Below are 13,378 nucleotides of genomic sequence, written 5' to 3'. Positions count from 1 at the left end.
ATAGAGTAGTACATAGAAAAACCTGAACTTTTGAGAATTCGAGAGGTGAACAATGGTTTCTTGATGTAATTTTAATTTTCACTTTTATCATTAACAAATGGAGAGCTTATTTTTAACTTTTAGGAACCATATTTTCTTTTCTGAATTCATATCTCTTGGGCATTTTATTTTTCAAAAATGTATAAACTATAACTGTACATATTTATGGGCTACATTGTGAGAGGTCAATATATGTATACACTTAGTACTGATCAAAAGAGGGTAACAATATTTCCCCCTCTTTGATATTACTTTATGATTGGAGACATAGAGATGCCATGCAATCAATACTAGGTTATCATTAATGACAGACTCCTCACTATGCTGTGTAACACTATGAACACATCACTTCAAGCTGGCTCTAATGTGCTACCCATTATCCAGAATTACTCTATCCCTCCCATTCTTCCCAACATCGCATAACCATCAGTGTTCAGATTAAGATTTTCCAAGCTCTCACATATGAGGGAGAACCTGTAGTGTTTTTGTGTCTGGTTTATTTCATTTAACTTGATGTCTTCCAGTTCCATTCATTTTGCTGCATGGATAGACTTTTATTATTTTTATGGCTGAATAGTATTCCATTGTGTATCTATGCCACATTTTCTTTATCCATCTATCTGATGATGCACACTCTGGTTGAAGTAATGCCTTGAATAGAGTAAAAGGTGTTGCCATAAACGTGGTGGGGCACATGTTTCTTTGATACAAATATTTCTTTTAGATTATACTCAGTAGTGGGATTACTGGATCATATGCAGTTCTAGTTCTAGATTCTTAAGAACTCTCCATAATATTTTCCATCGTGGCTATACTAATTTGCAGCCCCATAACCAGTGTATAACAGTTCCTCCTTTGTAATTTCAGCAGCATTTGTTACATACTGTCTTTTTTATAATAGCCATTGTTAACAAGGGTGAGGTGCTATCTCATGGTGATTTTGATTTACTGATAAGAGATGTTGTGCATTTCTGGTGTATTTGTTTGCCATTAGTGTTTCTTCTTTGGGAAAGTGTCAAATCAGGTCATTTGCCATTTTATTCTGTCATAAAAGAACACTTGGTCTAGTCTGTAGTTGAAACTCTTGATTGTATTATTATTCATTTATTTAAATTTTCAGCTACAAGATTTTTGGTTCTTTTTAATGATTTCTATCTTATTGCTCAATTTCTCATTATATCAAGCATTGTTTTCAATGATTCTTTGAATTGTTTGTATTCTTGCATCTCACTGAGTTTCCTTAGGGTCAGTATTTTGAATTCTTTTTCAGGCATTTTATATATTTCCTTCAAATCTGGGTCTATTTCTGGAGAACTATTATGTTTTTGTTGGAGATATAATTCTTCCTCATTCTTCACACTTCCGTTGTCCCTACATTGATGTCTGTGTATCTGTTATAATAGTCCCTTCCTAGTTATGGAGATGCTTTGGTTGGAAAAGACTTTTTTGTTCTGATGGGATGTGGGGTGTCAGTGGGAGAGCACGGAAGTATAAATGGAGTGATTTTTCAACTGTAATCATTGTCAGAGAATTTCAATCACAGTAGGGTTTTTGATGGCTACAGCTATGTTCCTGGTGTTGTGAGACAAAGAGAATGCTGTCCCCTTGCCCTACCAGGGAAGCCTGAATGATGCTGGGGCTTGTGTTGCCAATAACTGTGGCCCCGCATCTGTAATGGATGGGATCTTTCCCAGATCCTGCTATGTGGGTGTGGATGATGTTGGGACCCATAGCCCCAAAAGTCTTCATCCCAGCACTGGAAGATATATTTTCATATGAAAAGGCCAAGCCCATATCTCATGGAGTGATTGAAAGTTATTTTGGGGATTGTACATAGGTAGGCATGGGCCTGGAGCAGTGTATTGAAGGTAGGCACTTCCTTAGGTTCCAAAGTTTGCCTTCTTGTTACTCTGAAGAATATATAATATTAGTCAGAGTCTTGAACTGCAAGGCAGGAAGGGTACATTGTTCAGGTCCCTGGAAAATTTTTGGTTATGCTGGTGAATGTGCACTAGCAACTGTGGGCATACAGCAGTGGAATGGAGATCATGTCATGCCTAAGTCCAACAGAACAATTAGAGGTGTTCCCAGGACATGTAGAGGCAATAGTGAATCCAAGAAATAAAGTTTGCTGTGGAGACTTTACTCATGTCTGAAATATGCACAGGTAATTCTAGAATTACATGCTAGCAGGCATGGATCGGATAAGGTCCTCACCAGGCCCCATGGGAAGAACTCAGATCACTCTGTGGAATACAGTTCTATAAGTCCAAGGCTCAGAGCTGCAGGACTCTGAGGGTACCCTATTCACATTATACTGTTGATCACAGGTTATTCTGGAGGATTGTGCATGTCCTGGTATAAGCCTGGATTAGTGGGATACAGATAGGGCCTTCCTCAGATCCCCAGGTGAGCACAGTTGTCCCTGGAACTTACAGAATAAGCAGTCACATACTCAGAACTGTAGGTTGTGGTGAGGTCCTTATCCAGGTCCTTGGGATGAACTCAAGTGACTGTAGAGTATCATTCCAGCAATCACAGTCCCAGAGCTACTAGACTCAAAAGGTTTCTTACCCAGGTCCTACATAATGATTTCATGTTACACTGGAGATTGTGTACTAGAAGTTGCCAACCTGAAGAACTGAAATGCAGGTAAGGCCTTCTGTATGACCCAAAGGGGCAGTGCAGGTATCTCTAGGACTTAGAGAACCAGCAGCCATAGTCCCAGAGCTGCAGGATGCAATGTGGTCCTTGCCTCAGTCTCAAAGCTCAAGTGCAGGGTATGCTGGCAATTATGGACTGATGGCCACTAGCCTGAAGAAAAGTAATGCAGGTAGGGCTCTCCCAGCCCTACCTGGGAGCAAAAGTTACTTCTAGATCATGGCACCAGCAGGTGCAATCTCACAACTTCAGGACACAGAAGGGACTGCTCAGTTTCAAAAACCATGCAAGGGTTACACTGGGTCTTGATTTCTCTCCACCCAGCATCCTGTGCTAGAAGACGCTGAAGGAGACTTCTTCAGGTCTGGTTCTCTGGACTAATTTATTGGCTGTTGCTGGCACTGAGCCCAGAAAAGCAGAGGAAAACATCCCGAGATCGCACAGAGTGAAGGAACATGGCTTAGGGGCTTGTGACCAGTGATCTCAAGGGTGCAGGACCAGAGGGCCCTGCACTCTCCCTGAGGCAGTGCCCTGGCTCTGAGCTCTTCAGGTAGAGATGGGACAGCTTGCTGTTCCCTGAGAGAGAGCGGGTTTAACAGCCGCTGTCCTGCAGTAGCTCAGTGCTGGAGTTTGGGGGCAGAGGGAGGCCATGTGGGTTCCTGTTTTGGAACAAAGTAGTCTCTTGGAGCACAGTCATCTCTCTAGACTGGACTTCAAACAGTGTGGATTGTGGGATTCTGTAGGAAGGGCTAGCACTCTGCAGTGATGGCAGGGTTCTTAAGCATTACACCTACCTTTTTCCCCCCAGAAGCCTTTTATTTAGGGAATACAAACTTCATGCTTTTCATGAATACACTTTAGGAATATAGTGATTCTTCCCACGGTACCCACCCTCCCCCACACACTCCCACCCCTCTTCCTCCTCCCTCTCCTATTCCCATTCTTATTTTTTACTAAGATCTATTTTCAATTAACTTTATGCATATATGATTATACCAAGTAAAGTGTTCAACAAATTGTGTGGGGGAAAAAAAAAAATTGTTCCTCAACAGTTGAGACAAGGGCTGTTTAAAGTCATTTCATCTGTTTTTTGTTTTTTTTTTTTTAAGATTTATTTATTTATTTGAAAGTCTGAGTTACACAGAGAGAGAAGGCAGAGAAAGAGAGAGAGAGAGGTCTTCTATCCGTTGTTTCACTCCCCAATTGGCCGCAAAGGCTGGAGCTTCACCTGTCTGAAGCCAAGAGACAGGAGCTCCTTCCGGGTCTCCCACGTGGGTGCAGGGACCCAAGGACTTGGGCCATCTTCTACTGCTTTCCCATTCCATAGCAGAGGGCTGGATTGGAAGTGGAGCAGCTGGGACTCGAACCGGCGTCCATATAGGATGCCGACACTGAAGGTGGCGGCTCTACCCACTACACCACAGCACAGGCCCCAGTCATTGTATCTTAAAGTATTAATTTCACTTCTATAGATTACCTTTCGGATGCTCTATTAGTTACCAGAGATCAGGGAGAACATATGTTATTTGTCATTTTGAGACTGGCTTATTTCACTAAATATGAATCCTGATGTTTGCAACAAAATGGATGAAACTGGGAAACACTTACCTACCTTTTGTTAGGTGGAGTATCTCCGGCCAGGGAGCTGGGAGAGGAGCTACTATGAGCTTTGTTCCTCTATCTCTATCTCTGCTGGTGCTTGCAGTCTGAGGTCTGTTTGAAGTTCCCATCAATTCTTAACTTTTTCCTCAGCCAGTCTCCTGGAAACATGGCTCTTCCTTTGTTACTCTGGTTCTTCTCTATTCAGGTCAGGAGCTCTCCATTTGGCCATATTGGTTTCTCTCTTGGGCATTTATATTGGGTGTTACTGTTGCCTTATTGATCTTTAGATATTTTTATACTAGAAAAATTGATTAATCCCTTGTGGTATAAGCTGCAAATGACATTTTTAATAGATTGTTGCCTTGCATTAGTAAATTTGCTAGTAGTTATTCCTGCATTTCTGAAATGAACCCTAATGTTCACGTGTTATTACTTGAATGTCCTTTTAGAATTGTTTGCTAATATTTATAATTTTTGTATTAGTATTAAGATTGACTATATTCTGGTATGCAATTCTAACATACTTTAATAATAATTTACATTGATATCAATAAATGATAATTTCTCTCATAACTCCTTTATTATTTGGTTTTTGTTTCCTATACTCTGGAATAAATAGTAGTGGAGTTATCTATGGAAATATTTTGGTGAGATTTTTCTGTGAAACCACTATCTTTTATGAGCTTTAGGTGTTTGAATTTTTCTTTCTTCTATTATAATCTGTTGGGTAAGATTTTCCTTCACTTCTGGGATTTGAATGAGTAGCATTCTTTTAGAAAATTACCCATTTCAGGGGCTGGCTCCATGGCTCACTGGGTTAATCCTCCACCTGCGGCACCAGCATCCCATATGGGCGCCAGGTTCTAGTCTTGGCTACTCCTCTTCCAGTCCAGCTCTCTGCTGTGGCCTGGGAAGGCAGTGGAGGATGGCCCAAGTGCTTGGGCCCTGTACCCGCATGGGAGACCAAGAGGAGGCACCTGGCTCCTGGCTTCGGATTGGCATGGTTCCCGCCGTGGCGGCCATTTGGGGAGTGAACCAATGGAAAAGGAAGACCTTTCTCTCTGTTTCTCTCTCTCACTGTCTGTAAGTCTACCTGTCAAATAAATATATAAAAATCTTTTAAAAAAAAGAAAATTACCCGTTTCATTTAGGTTTTTAAATAAAGCAATCATTTCATATTGTATTCTTATTTTCCCTATTAATGTCAGCATTTATTTACTAACTCATCTTACTGTTTTATACTAATTTCTTGTTCTTTTACAACTGTCTCCATCCTGCTGATTTATTTGCTCTTTCAATTTTCTTTATTGGTCTCAAATTTAAAACCATGAATCATTCTGTATGCACTGTTCTAGCAATAGCCCCAAAATGTTGATTTATAGTATTTTTATTGTCATTGCTTTTTAGAAAAATTTTACAAATTCAGTTTGCATTCCTCTTTATTCTAAATGTAATTTGAGATACTTTGACAAGTAATCAGGTTTTTTGTTTTCTGATATTCTTATAAATTACTCATTTTCATGAAATTCATTTTAGCTAGTATAGTCAGCAATATATATACACATTCTGGAAATCGCACACTTTTTTGTAGTTCATGTCAATATTTTGTGAGTCTTTCTTTAGAAATGTAATCTTTATTTTAGGATAAGCTATTAAATATTTATCAATTATATTCTTTTAAATTAGTTTTTTTTTTTTTGGTCACTTGATGAATCATGTGGACTTAGTTAATAAAATTCTTCTACCACAGAACCTTATTTTCTTCCCTTTTCACCTTCTGTGATGTTGCTTTATGAATGTTGCTGCCCCATCATTTGATGTCTAGAAATTCATAACTGTTGTATCTTTTTGGGAATGATCATTAGCATTATCAAATATCTTATCACTTAATCCATTCTGTCTAATTTTTATCTTGTCAAATATAAAGACCACATATTTCTTTTGCTTTTTTAAATTCATACTTTTGCTCATCCCTTTGTTCTATTTCTGAATCACCTGCCTTTACTTTGTGGTATAATGTGATAACTTTGACTTCAAGTAGATGAATTAAACACAATGACATTTACTGCTTTGACAGATGTGTTTGTTCTTGCAAAAAAATTTATTTTAATGACAGAGCCACAGGGGGAGGGAGGGATCTTCTATCCATTAGTTCATTTCCCCTAAATGGCTACAGCAGCCAGGTATGGGGGCCATGCTAAAACTAAGAGCAATAAACTTCATCCTGGTCTCCTACATGAGTAGCAGGGGTCCAAGTACTTAGGTTATATTCCACTGCCTTCCCAGGCATATCAGCAGGAAGCTGGATCAAAGCAGAGCAGCCAGGACTCGAACTGCCACTGCCATATGGGGTGCCAGCCTTGCAAGTAGCCTATATACATTCACACATTTTGTTTCAAAATGTAGATTGAAAGCATGTTTTACTTAATCAAGTTATCTTGAATTATAACTTTAAAAATGTTCTCCTGGGGAAAGTGTTTGGCACAGCAGTTAAGGTACCACCTGGTGGGGGTAGGCACTGTGACGTAGCAGGTAAGGCTGCCACCTACAATGCAGACATCCCATTTGGGCACTGGATCTGGTCCTGACAGCTCCACTTCCAATCTAGCCCCCTGGGAGGGCAGCAGGAGATGGCCCAAGTGCTTGGGCCCTGGTCACCTACCTGGGAGACTCAGATGAAGTTCCTGATTCCTGGCTTTGGCCTGGCTCAGCCGTGGCTGTTGGGGCCACTTGGGGAATGGACTAGCAAATGAAAGACTTCTCTGTCTGTCTCTCTCTCTAAAAATCTGACTTTCAAACAAATAAATGATTTTTTAAGAAAAAAGATGGGCCGGCGCCGTGGCTCAATAGGCTAATCCTCCACCTTGCGGCGCCGGCACACCGGGTTCTAGTCCCGGTTAGGGCGCCGGATTCTGTCCCGGTTGCCCCTCTTCCAGGCCAGCTCTCTGCTATGGCCAGGGAGTGCAGTGGAGGATGGCCCAAGTGCTTGGGCCCTGCACCCCATGGGAGACCAGGAAAAGCACCTGGATCCTGGCTCCTGCCATCGGATCAGCGCGGTGCGCCGGCTGCAGCGGCGGCCATTGGAGGGTGAACCAACGGCAAAAGGAAGACCTTTCTCTCTCTGTCTCTCTCTCTCCCACTGTCCACTCTGCCTGTCAAAAAAAAAAAAAAAAAAAAAAAAAAAAAAAAAAAAAAAGAAAAAAGATGCTGCTTTGGGCACCCTGATTCCAAACTGGAGTTCTTAGGTTTAAATCTCAACTCTGCTTCCAATTCTAGCTTGGTACTAATGAGTACCTAGATTGATGGCAGCAGGTGATAGCTCAAGTGGCTGAGTCCCTGCCACTCATATAACAGACCTGGGTCAAGTTCCTAGATCCAGGCTTTGGCCAGACCCAGGTCTAGCTGGTAGTGGGCATTTGGAAAGTGAACCAGCAGTTGGAAAATGTCTCTGTGTTTGTCTCTTTCTATCTTTCAATTCATGAATAATGAATTTGTTTACATTCTTTTTATTTTGCCTTTCTTAGAGAAAATCATTATGATTATGATAGAACTTCTTGTTTACTAATTTTTTATTATGTTGTCTCTGAAGTACTTAAATAGTTTATATTCTTTAATTTTTTTCTCATGTGTATCCTCTCCCTCTTGCTTTTTCAAGGTATTCTATTCCTTGTTCTTTCTAACCCATCTTTCTTTTACTTGTTTTGATTTTCTTTCCTAATTCTTCCTGGATTCCTGCAAGCTCATTTTCATACTTCCTATTGTCAAGCTGTATCAATGTTACCCCACATTTTTCCTCAGTATTTTCCTGTCATATGGATTATTACTTCCTAAAGATTGTATTACTTGTTTACTCATGTAAGTTTTTTTTTTTTATCAACTTTCTGGAAAACTTTTCCTGTTGCATGTTTTTCATCTGCAAGTAGATTTTGCCATTGACACAATTTTCATTTCGAATCCTTGGGTCACTGCTATGCCCCACTGTTTTTTCATTGCATGTGATGGAATGATTTAAATTTCCTGGATCAGCAGTTCTAGGGAGTTACCTAGGCAGGAAATAAGGGGACAAGTTAGGGTAGTGAGCTTTCAGTAAACCATTTGCTAACTACATCCATTACTCTTTTTCTAAAACAGATTTATATGTTTATTTTAATTTATTTGAAAGGCAAAAAGACAGACAGAAACAAAGAAATCTTCCATGGGCTGCTTCATTCTTCAAGTGACCACAGCAGCCAATGTTGAGTCAGTCTGAATCTAGGAGCCTAGATCTTAATCTAGTAATCCCATGTTTCTAGCAGGGACCTATAGACTTGAATTATAATCTGTTGATTATAATCCCAGGATGCACATTCACAGGAAGCTGGAACTTTCATATGAGATGCAGGATTTCCATGTCCTATCTTAATTGCAGCAAATGCCCACCCTCCCCAGTTCCTCTAGATTCTTTGATGGTCCAAGGGCTTTGGCCCCTGCCCACCACTTGGGAAACCCAGCTAGAGTTCTCCTTATTATTTATTATTTATTTTTATTTACTTATAAGGCAAAGTTACAGAGAGAGAGGTCTTCCATGCACTGGTTCACTCCCCAGATGGCCGCAATGGCCAGAGCTAGGCCAGACTGAAGCCAGGAGCTTCTGCTGGGTCTTCCATGTGGGTGCAGGAACCCAAACGCTTGGGCCATCCTCTGCTGCCTTTCCCAGATCATTAGCAGGGAGCTGGATTGGAAGTGGAACAGCCAGACTCAAACTGGCACCCATATTTGATGTCAGCACTGTAGGTAGCAGCTTAACCCTCTACACCACAATGCTGCCCCTCTTCTTGATTCTTTATATATGGACATGCCTCTTCCCTTTTTCTGCACTAAGTTGTACCCAAAAGCCACTCTAAAAATTATCTACTTACCCCTGTTCTACACACCAACGGTAGTATCAAAGGTGTAGCTTTTGAAATCAATTTGAACACCTTGTTTTCACTTCAGAAAGTATATTTTTGCTAGAATTTCCTTAGGTATCCTATTATTTGAGCCTTTGGAATTCTTCTCTGAATTTTTTCTTTAATTCTTTGAATGTTGCTTCTATGTAGTTTTAACACTATAGAGGAAAAACAGAGAGGTATTAGCTTTTGAGGATTAATGGTTTGAAATGAAAGATGTTACAAGTAACACTTGAAATGTATATTGGGCTGATGTACTATGGAATTTAACTTTGAAGTTAATGGGAGGAATTTAATGTTTTGAAGTGATGAACCAAAGTGATTAATCATTTCATATAATTAATCAGACTTTTTTGAGTAATTCATACAAAAGTATATTTGCAAAATGTATAAAATGAGTTTGAAATTATATTTGGGCTAATGAATAGGAGCTTAAATTATAATGAGAACTTTTTTATCATGTCCAAATAGTACATATAGTTTGGAAAGTTCTGGAAAACACAGATATGAATGAAGTATAAATTAAAAATGTTAACATTTTGTCCATAGTTCTTTTATAAATGTATACATATTTTTCTAAAACTGGGAACACACTCTGAACTTTGTAATTTCATTTTATGTTTTAGCATTTATTCTTTTATACAGGATTTTTAAAATGGCTGTATAGATCCTATCATATGCAAGTAGAGTAATTGATCAATGCTCTAACACAAGATTACATGTAGCTTCAATGGTGTAAAAACTGTTGTGCTAGTTGCCCTAATGTACAAATCTTAATGCACACCAAATAGGCTTTGGATAAATTGGAATGGGTAAAATTCTGGGACAGAAAAGTATGCACATTTTCCACATGTCTTCTCAAGCTGTCATCCAGAAAAGTTTCTCATCTTTAGATAAAGGATCATTTTCTTTTACTTTGAATTCATGATTGAAAATAGATTTTATAATTTTTAAATTACTTACCAATTTGTTTTGTGTTGTTAATATAATCTCTTTATTTCATTATTTTATTTATAGTGACATAAAAGGATTTTTGTGTTCCTTTTGATTTTTGTTTACAGACACTTAATGTTTCTTTTTTATAAGTTGCCTGTCCAGTTCTACGGTTGTGGAGCGTTTTGATGCACTGTCCATTTTCTGTGAAAATGTCAAGTATCACTCTTTCCTCATCTTTGATTTGTGTTATAATTTATTATCCGATAAGAAGATGCTACACTTGATCTCAGCCAAAAGGCCAAGAAGCAATGATAATATTTTCAATAGAGAATTTTTAATGTGAATCTATTGACTACATTTATATTTTTCTTCTGTTTTTATACTTAGAAAAAATTTCTCATTTTAAAATTATATAAATACATAAATATATTTTATTCATTTTTGCATTGTTGTGATATCACAATTATGTTCCATTTTTCTTACTCATTTCTTTCATCTTTTGCATATTCATTTAATGCAATTTGTTATATACCATACTTTCAAATCTTAAAAATATCAATATAGACTATACTTTTATTTAAAAATGTATTATTTCATCTATATAACTTTTTAAAGATTTATTTACTTGCTAGAACTACAGAGACAAAGGGAAAGAGAGAGAGAGTGAGCAAGCAAGAGTGCCCTTCTACCTGTTGGTTCATTCCCATAAGGGCTGGAGCTTCTTCCAGGTCTCCATGTGGGTAGCAGGGGACCAAGCTCTTGGGCCATCTTCTGCTACCTTTTCAGGCACATTAGCAAGGAGCTGGATTAGTAGTGGAATAGCTGGGACACAAACCCATGGCCATATATGATGCTGGCATTGCAAGCAATGACTTTACCTGCTGTGCCAAAATGCCAGGCCTCAGCTATACGTTTTTTGTAAAATTAAAATAATTTTGCCAAGTAAAGAAAAAAGTGCCTTGAGTTTTTATTTTGACTGCTCTAAAGCTAACTATTTAATCAGAATTGATTATCAGGAAAATCACATTTATCTTTCTCTAAACCATTTTGTATTTTATAAAATTAATCTGCATTCATTTGTGATTGTGATTTTTTCCTGTATATTTTGTATTTTGTGTTGGGTTAGCATTTTTATTAAGATAAAATAACTTATTTATGAAATATTTGAAAAATTTTAAACAATTAGGATTTAGGGGTACCATTTCTCTTTAGAATTTTTATTGTGAAAACATTAATATTTTGAACTCTTAATTTAAAATTTAGAAAACATTGATTTTATTTTATTCATTAAGAAAAAGATAATGTGAATAAATTATAATTCTCAACAATGTTACATATATTAATTGCTTTATGATACTACATGTATCTGCTTATGTATTTGACAAATCCTAAGTACAGGATGGGAGTTTGGCGCAGTGGTTACAATGCCACTTGGAACATTCATCTTACATCATCTTAAGTCCTATATACCTGGCATTTCTCAGCTTCTCCACTTCTGCTCCAGAATTCTATTAATGAGCACCTTGGGAAGAAGCAGATTATGGCCTGAGTAATCAGATCCCTGCCATCTCTGTGGGAGACAAATATTTAGTTCTGACCTCCTGGCTTCCCTCTGGCCCAACCCTGAATGTCTTGGACACTTAGGGAATGAACCAGATTGTAGAAGATATCTGCCTTTTATACAAATGAAAATAATTTAAAAAAAAAAATCACAAATAGTGTTAATGTGCACGTCCCAGACTCCAAAATTAATTGTGGTTACTTTTTTAAACAAAAATAATTAATGTTGCTATTTATCTTTTAGACTAGTGGGGTGGTTCGGCCATGAACTCAGCACCAGATTTGAAATGGATAACAGTAAGTATATTCAAATGTACTTCGTAAGTCTATTTATTTTTGAGTTATTTCAATTTTCATCTGTCCTTGTGTTATATGTAATATACATGCCCCATGGAGATTACACTTTGGAAATGTCACTGAAAACTCTTAAAATAAGAAATGACATTTCCAGCATGTAAGACAAGTGTTTATAGATTTTAGCATGATTCTGGTCTATCCCTTTGTAGGGAGATAAAAGGAAATGAAATCTAATGTACAGCCTGTGTGGCTTGGTCAGAGCCCCTCAACATGGAGGGCCCTAAGCATCAGACAGTGAGGCCTGGGGAATTTGGTGCTTGAGGTTTGACCCAGAGAGACATAAGGTCAGACCTTTCTGGTGCTTAATTGTTTTGTGATCTGGTACAAGCTATCTTATCTTGGCTCATTATTTTTCTTTCTCACATTTCTTATATGAATGATATTAGTTCAGGGTTTGTTTTAATAGTAAGCCAAGTTCAAAACTGTAAAGCAAGTAGCATGTAGCAGTGCTTTGATGTTTATTACTTTTTTTTTTTTTTTTTTTTTTGCCTAAATACCCTCTTTTGTGGCTTTTGCCACATACCTGAGTGGCAGTTAAACCTGTGAGCCGTTAAACCCAAGTGGGTGGAAACGAAACCATCCCATGGATTGAGCTCACATGCTGTCCTACTTCTTCTTCCCAAACAACCCTACTCAGTCACACAGGGTACAGAAAGCAGCCTCAGTGTTTTGAAAGCTCATTATACTCTTGATCCTTCAGGTTGCTTCCAACCTAAGATATTTTATGTACATCTGAATTTGCAAATACCAAGTTACAAAGGACCAAGAGGGATTATTCTAATCAGGAAACTTATCTTTTATTTTGGCTGCTACAGTAATTATCTTTGAAATTATGCCAATTATTTAAATTCTTTCAGCAGAGTTTTCTTCTCTGTAAATAAACAAATTAAATCAGAAATAGAAAACTTAGGATGTTGATATAAATTGTTTTAAAAAAGATTAATGAATTTGACAGAATTAGAAAGAGAGACAGATCTTCTACTCTGCTGGGGGCAAATATTGGGCTCTGTCATTGTTGTGCTTACGCAGCCATAAAGGTGCAAACATGAATTAACTTTGACCATGTTCCATCTAAACCTTATTTTAAAAAACAGATAGATCTACTTTGATCTGTATGCCTCAGCATGACTGGATCAGATGACCATCTAAAGACCCATGATTCTTTCCATCAGTTGTAATTTTAACTTGATCTCAAACCTGTCTTACCAATTTAGGCCTCTTGGATTTAACTTGCTCTAATTCAATCCAGCTAATGCCTTTCAGAATAAAGGCTGCTACCAACTTACCTTTTTATT

The 13,378-nt window shown here is 38.0% G+C and overlaps 1 protein-coding gene and 1 pseudogene across 7 annotated transcripts in view; one reads left to right on the top strand and one right to left on the bottom strand.

Annotated features, from left to right (window-relative positions):
• The window catches only part of KYNU (kynureninase), a 228,983-nt gene that overhangs the window by 186,598 nt on the left and 29,007 nt on the right, over nucleotides 1-13,378 (top strand). For all 7 annotated transcript variants that reach the window (XM_070071543.1, XM_017342822.3, XM_051849583.2 and 4 more), the window contains one exon: nucleotides 11,971-12,023. In XM_070071543.1, the coding sequence (XP_069927644.1) occupies nucleotides 11,971-12,023 (53 nt within the window). The remainder of the gene's footprint in view (nucleotides 1-11,970; nucleotides 12,024-13,378) is intronic.
• On the bottom strand, nucleotides 10,373-10,476 carry LOC127491962 (U2 spliceosomal RNA; annotated as a pseudogene).

Source organism: Oryctolagus cuniculus, chromosome 3 (assembly GCF_964237555.1).
Source record: "Oryctolagus cuniculus chromosome 3, mOryCun1.1, whole genome shotgun sequence".
Classification (NCBI taxonomy): domain Eukaryota; kingdom Metazoa; phylum Chordata; class Mammalia; order Lagomorpha; family Leporidae; genus Oryctolagus; species Oryctolagus cuniculus.
This window is presented reverse-complemented; position numbering and strand designations above follow the sequence as displayed.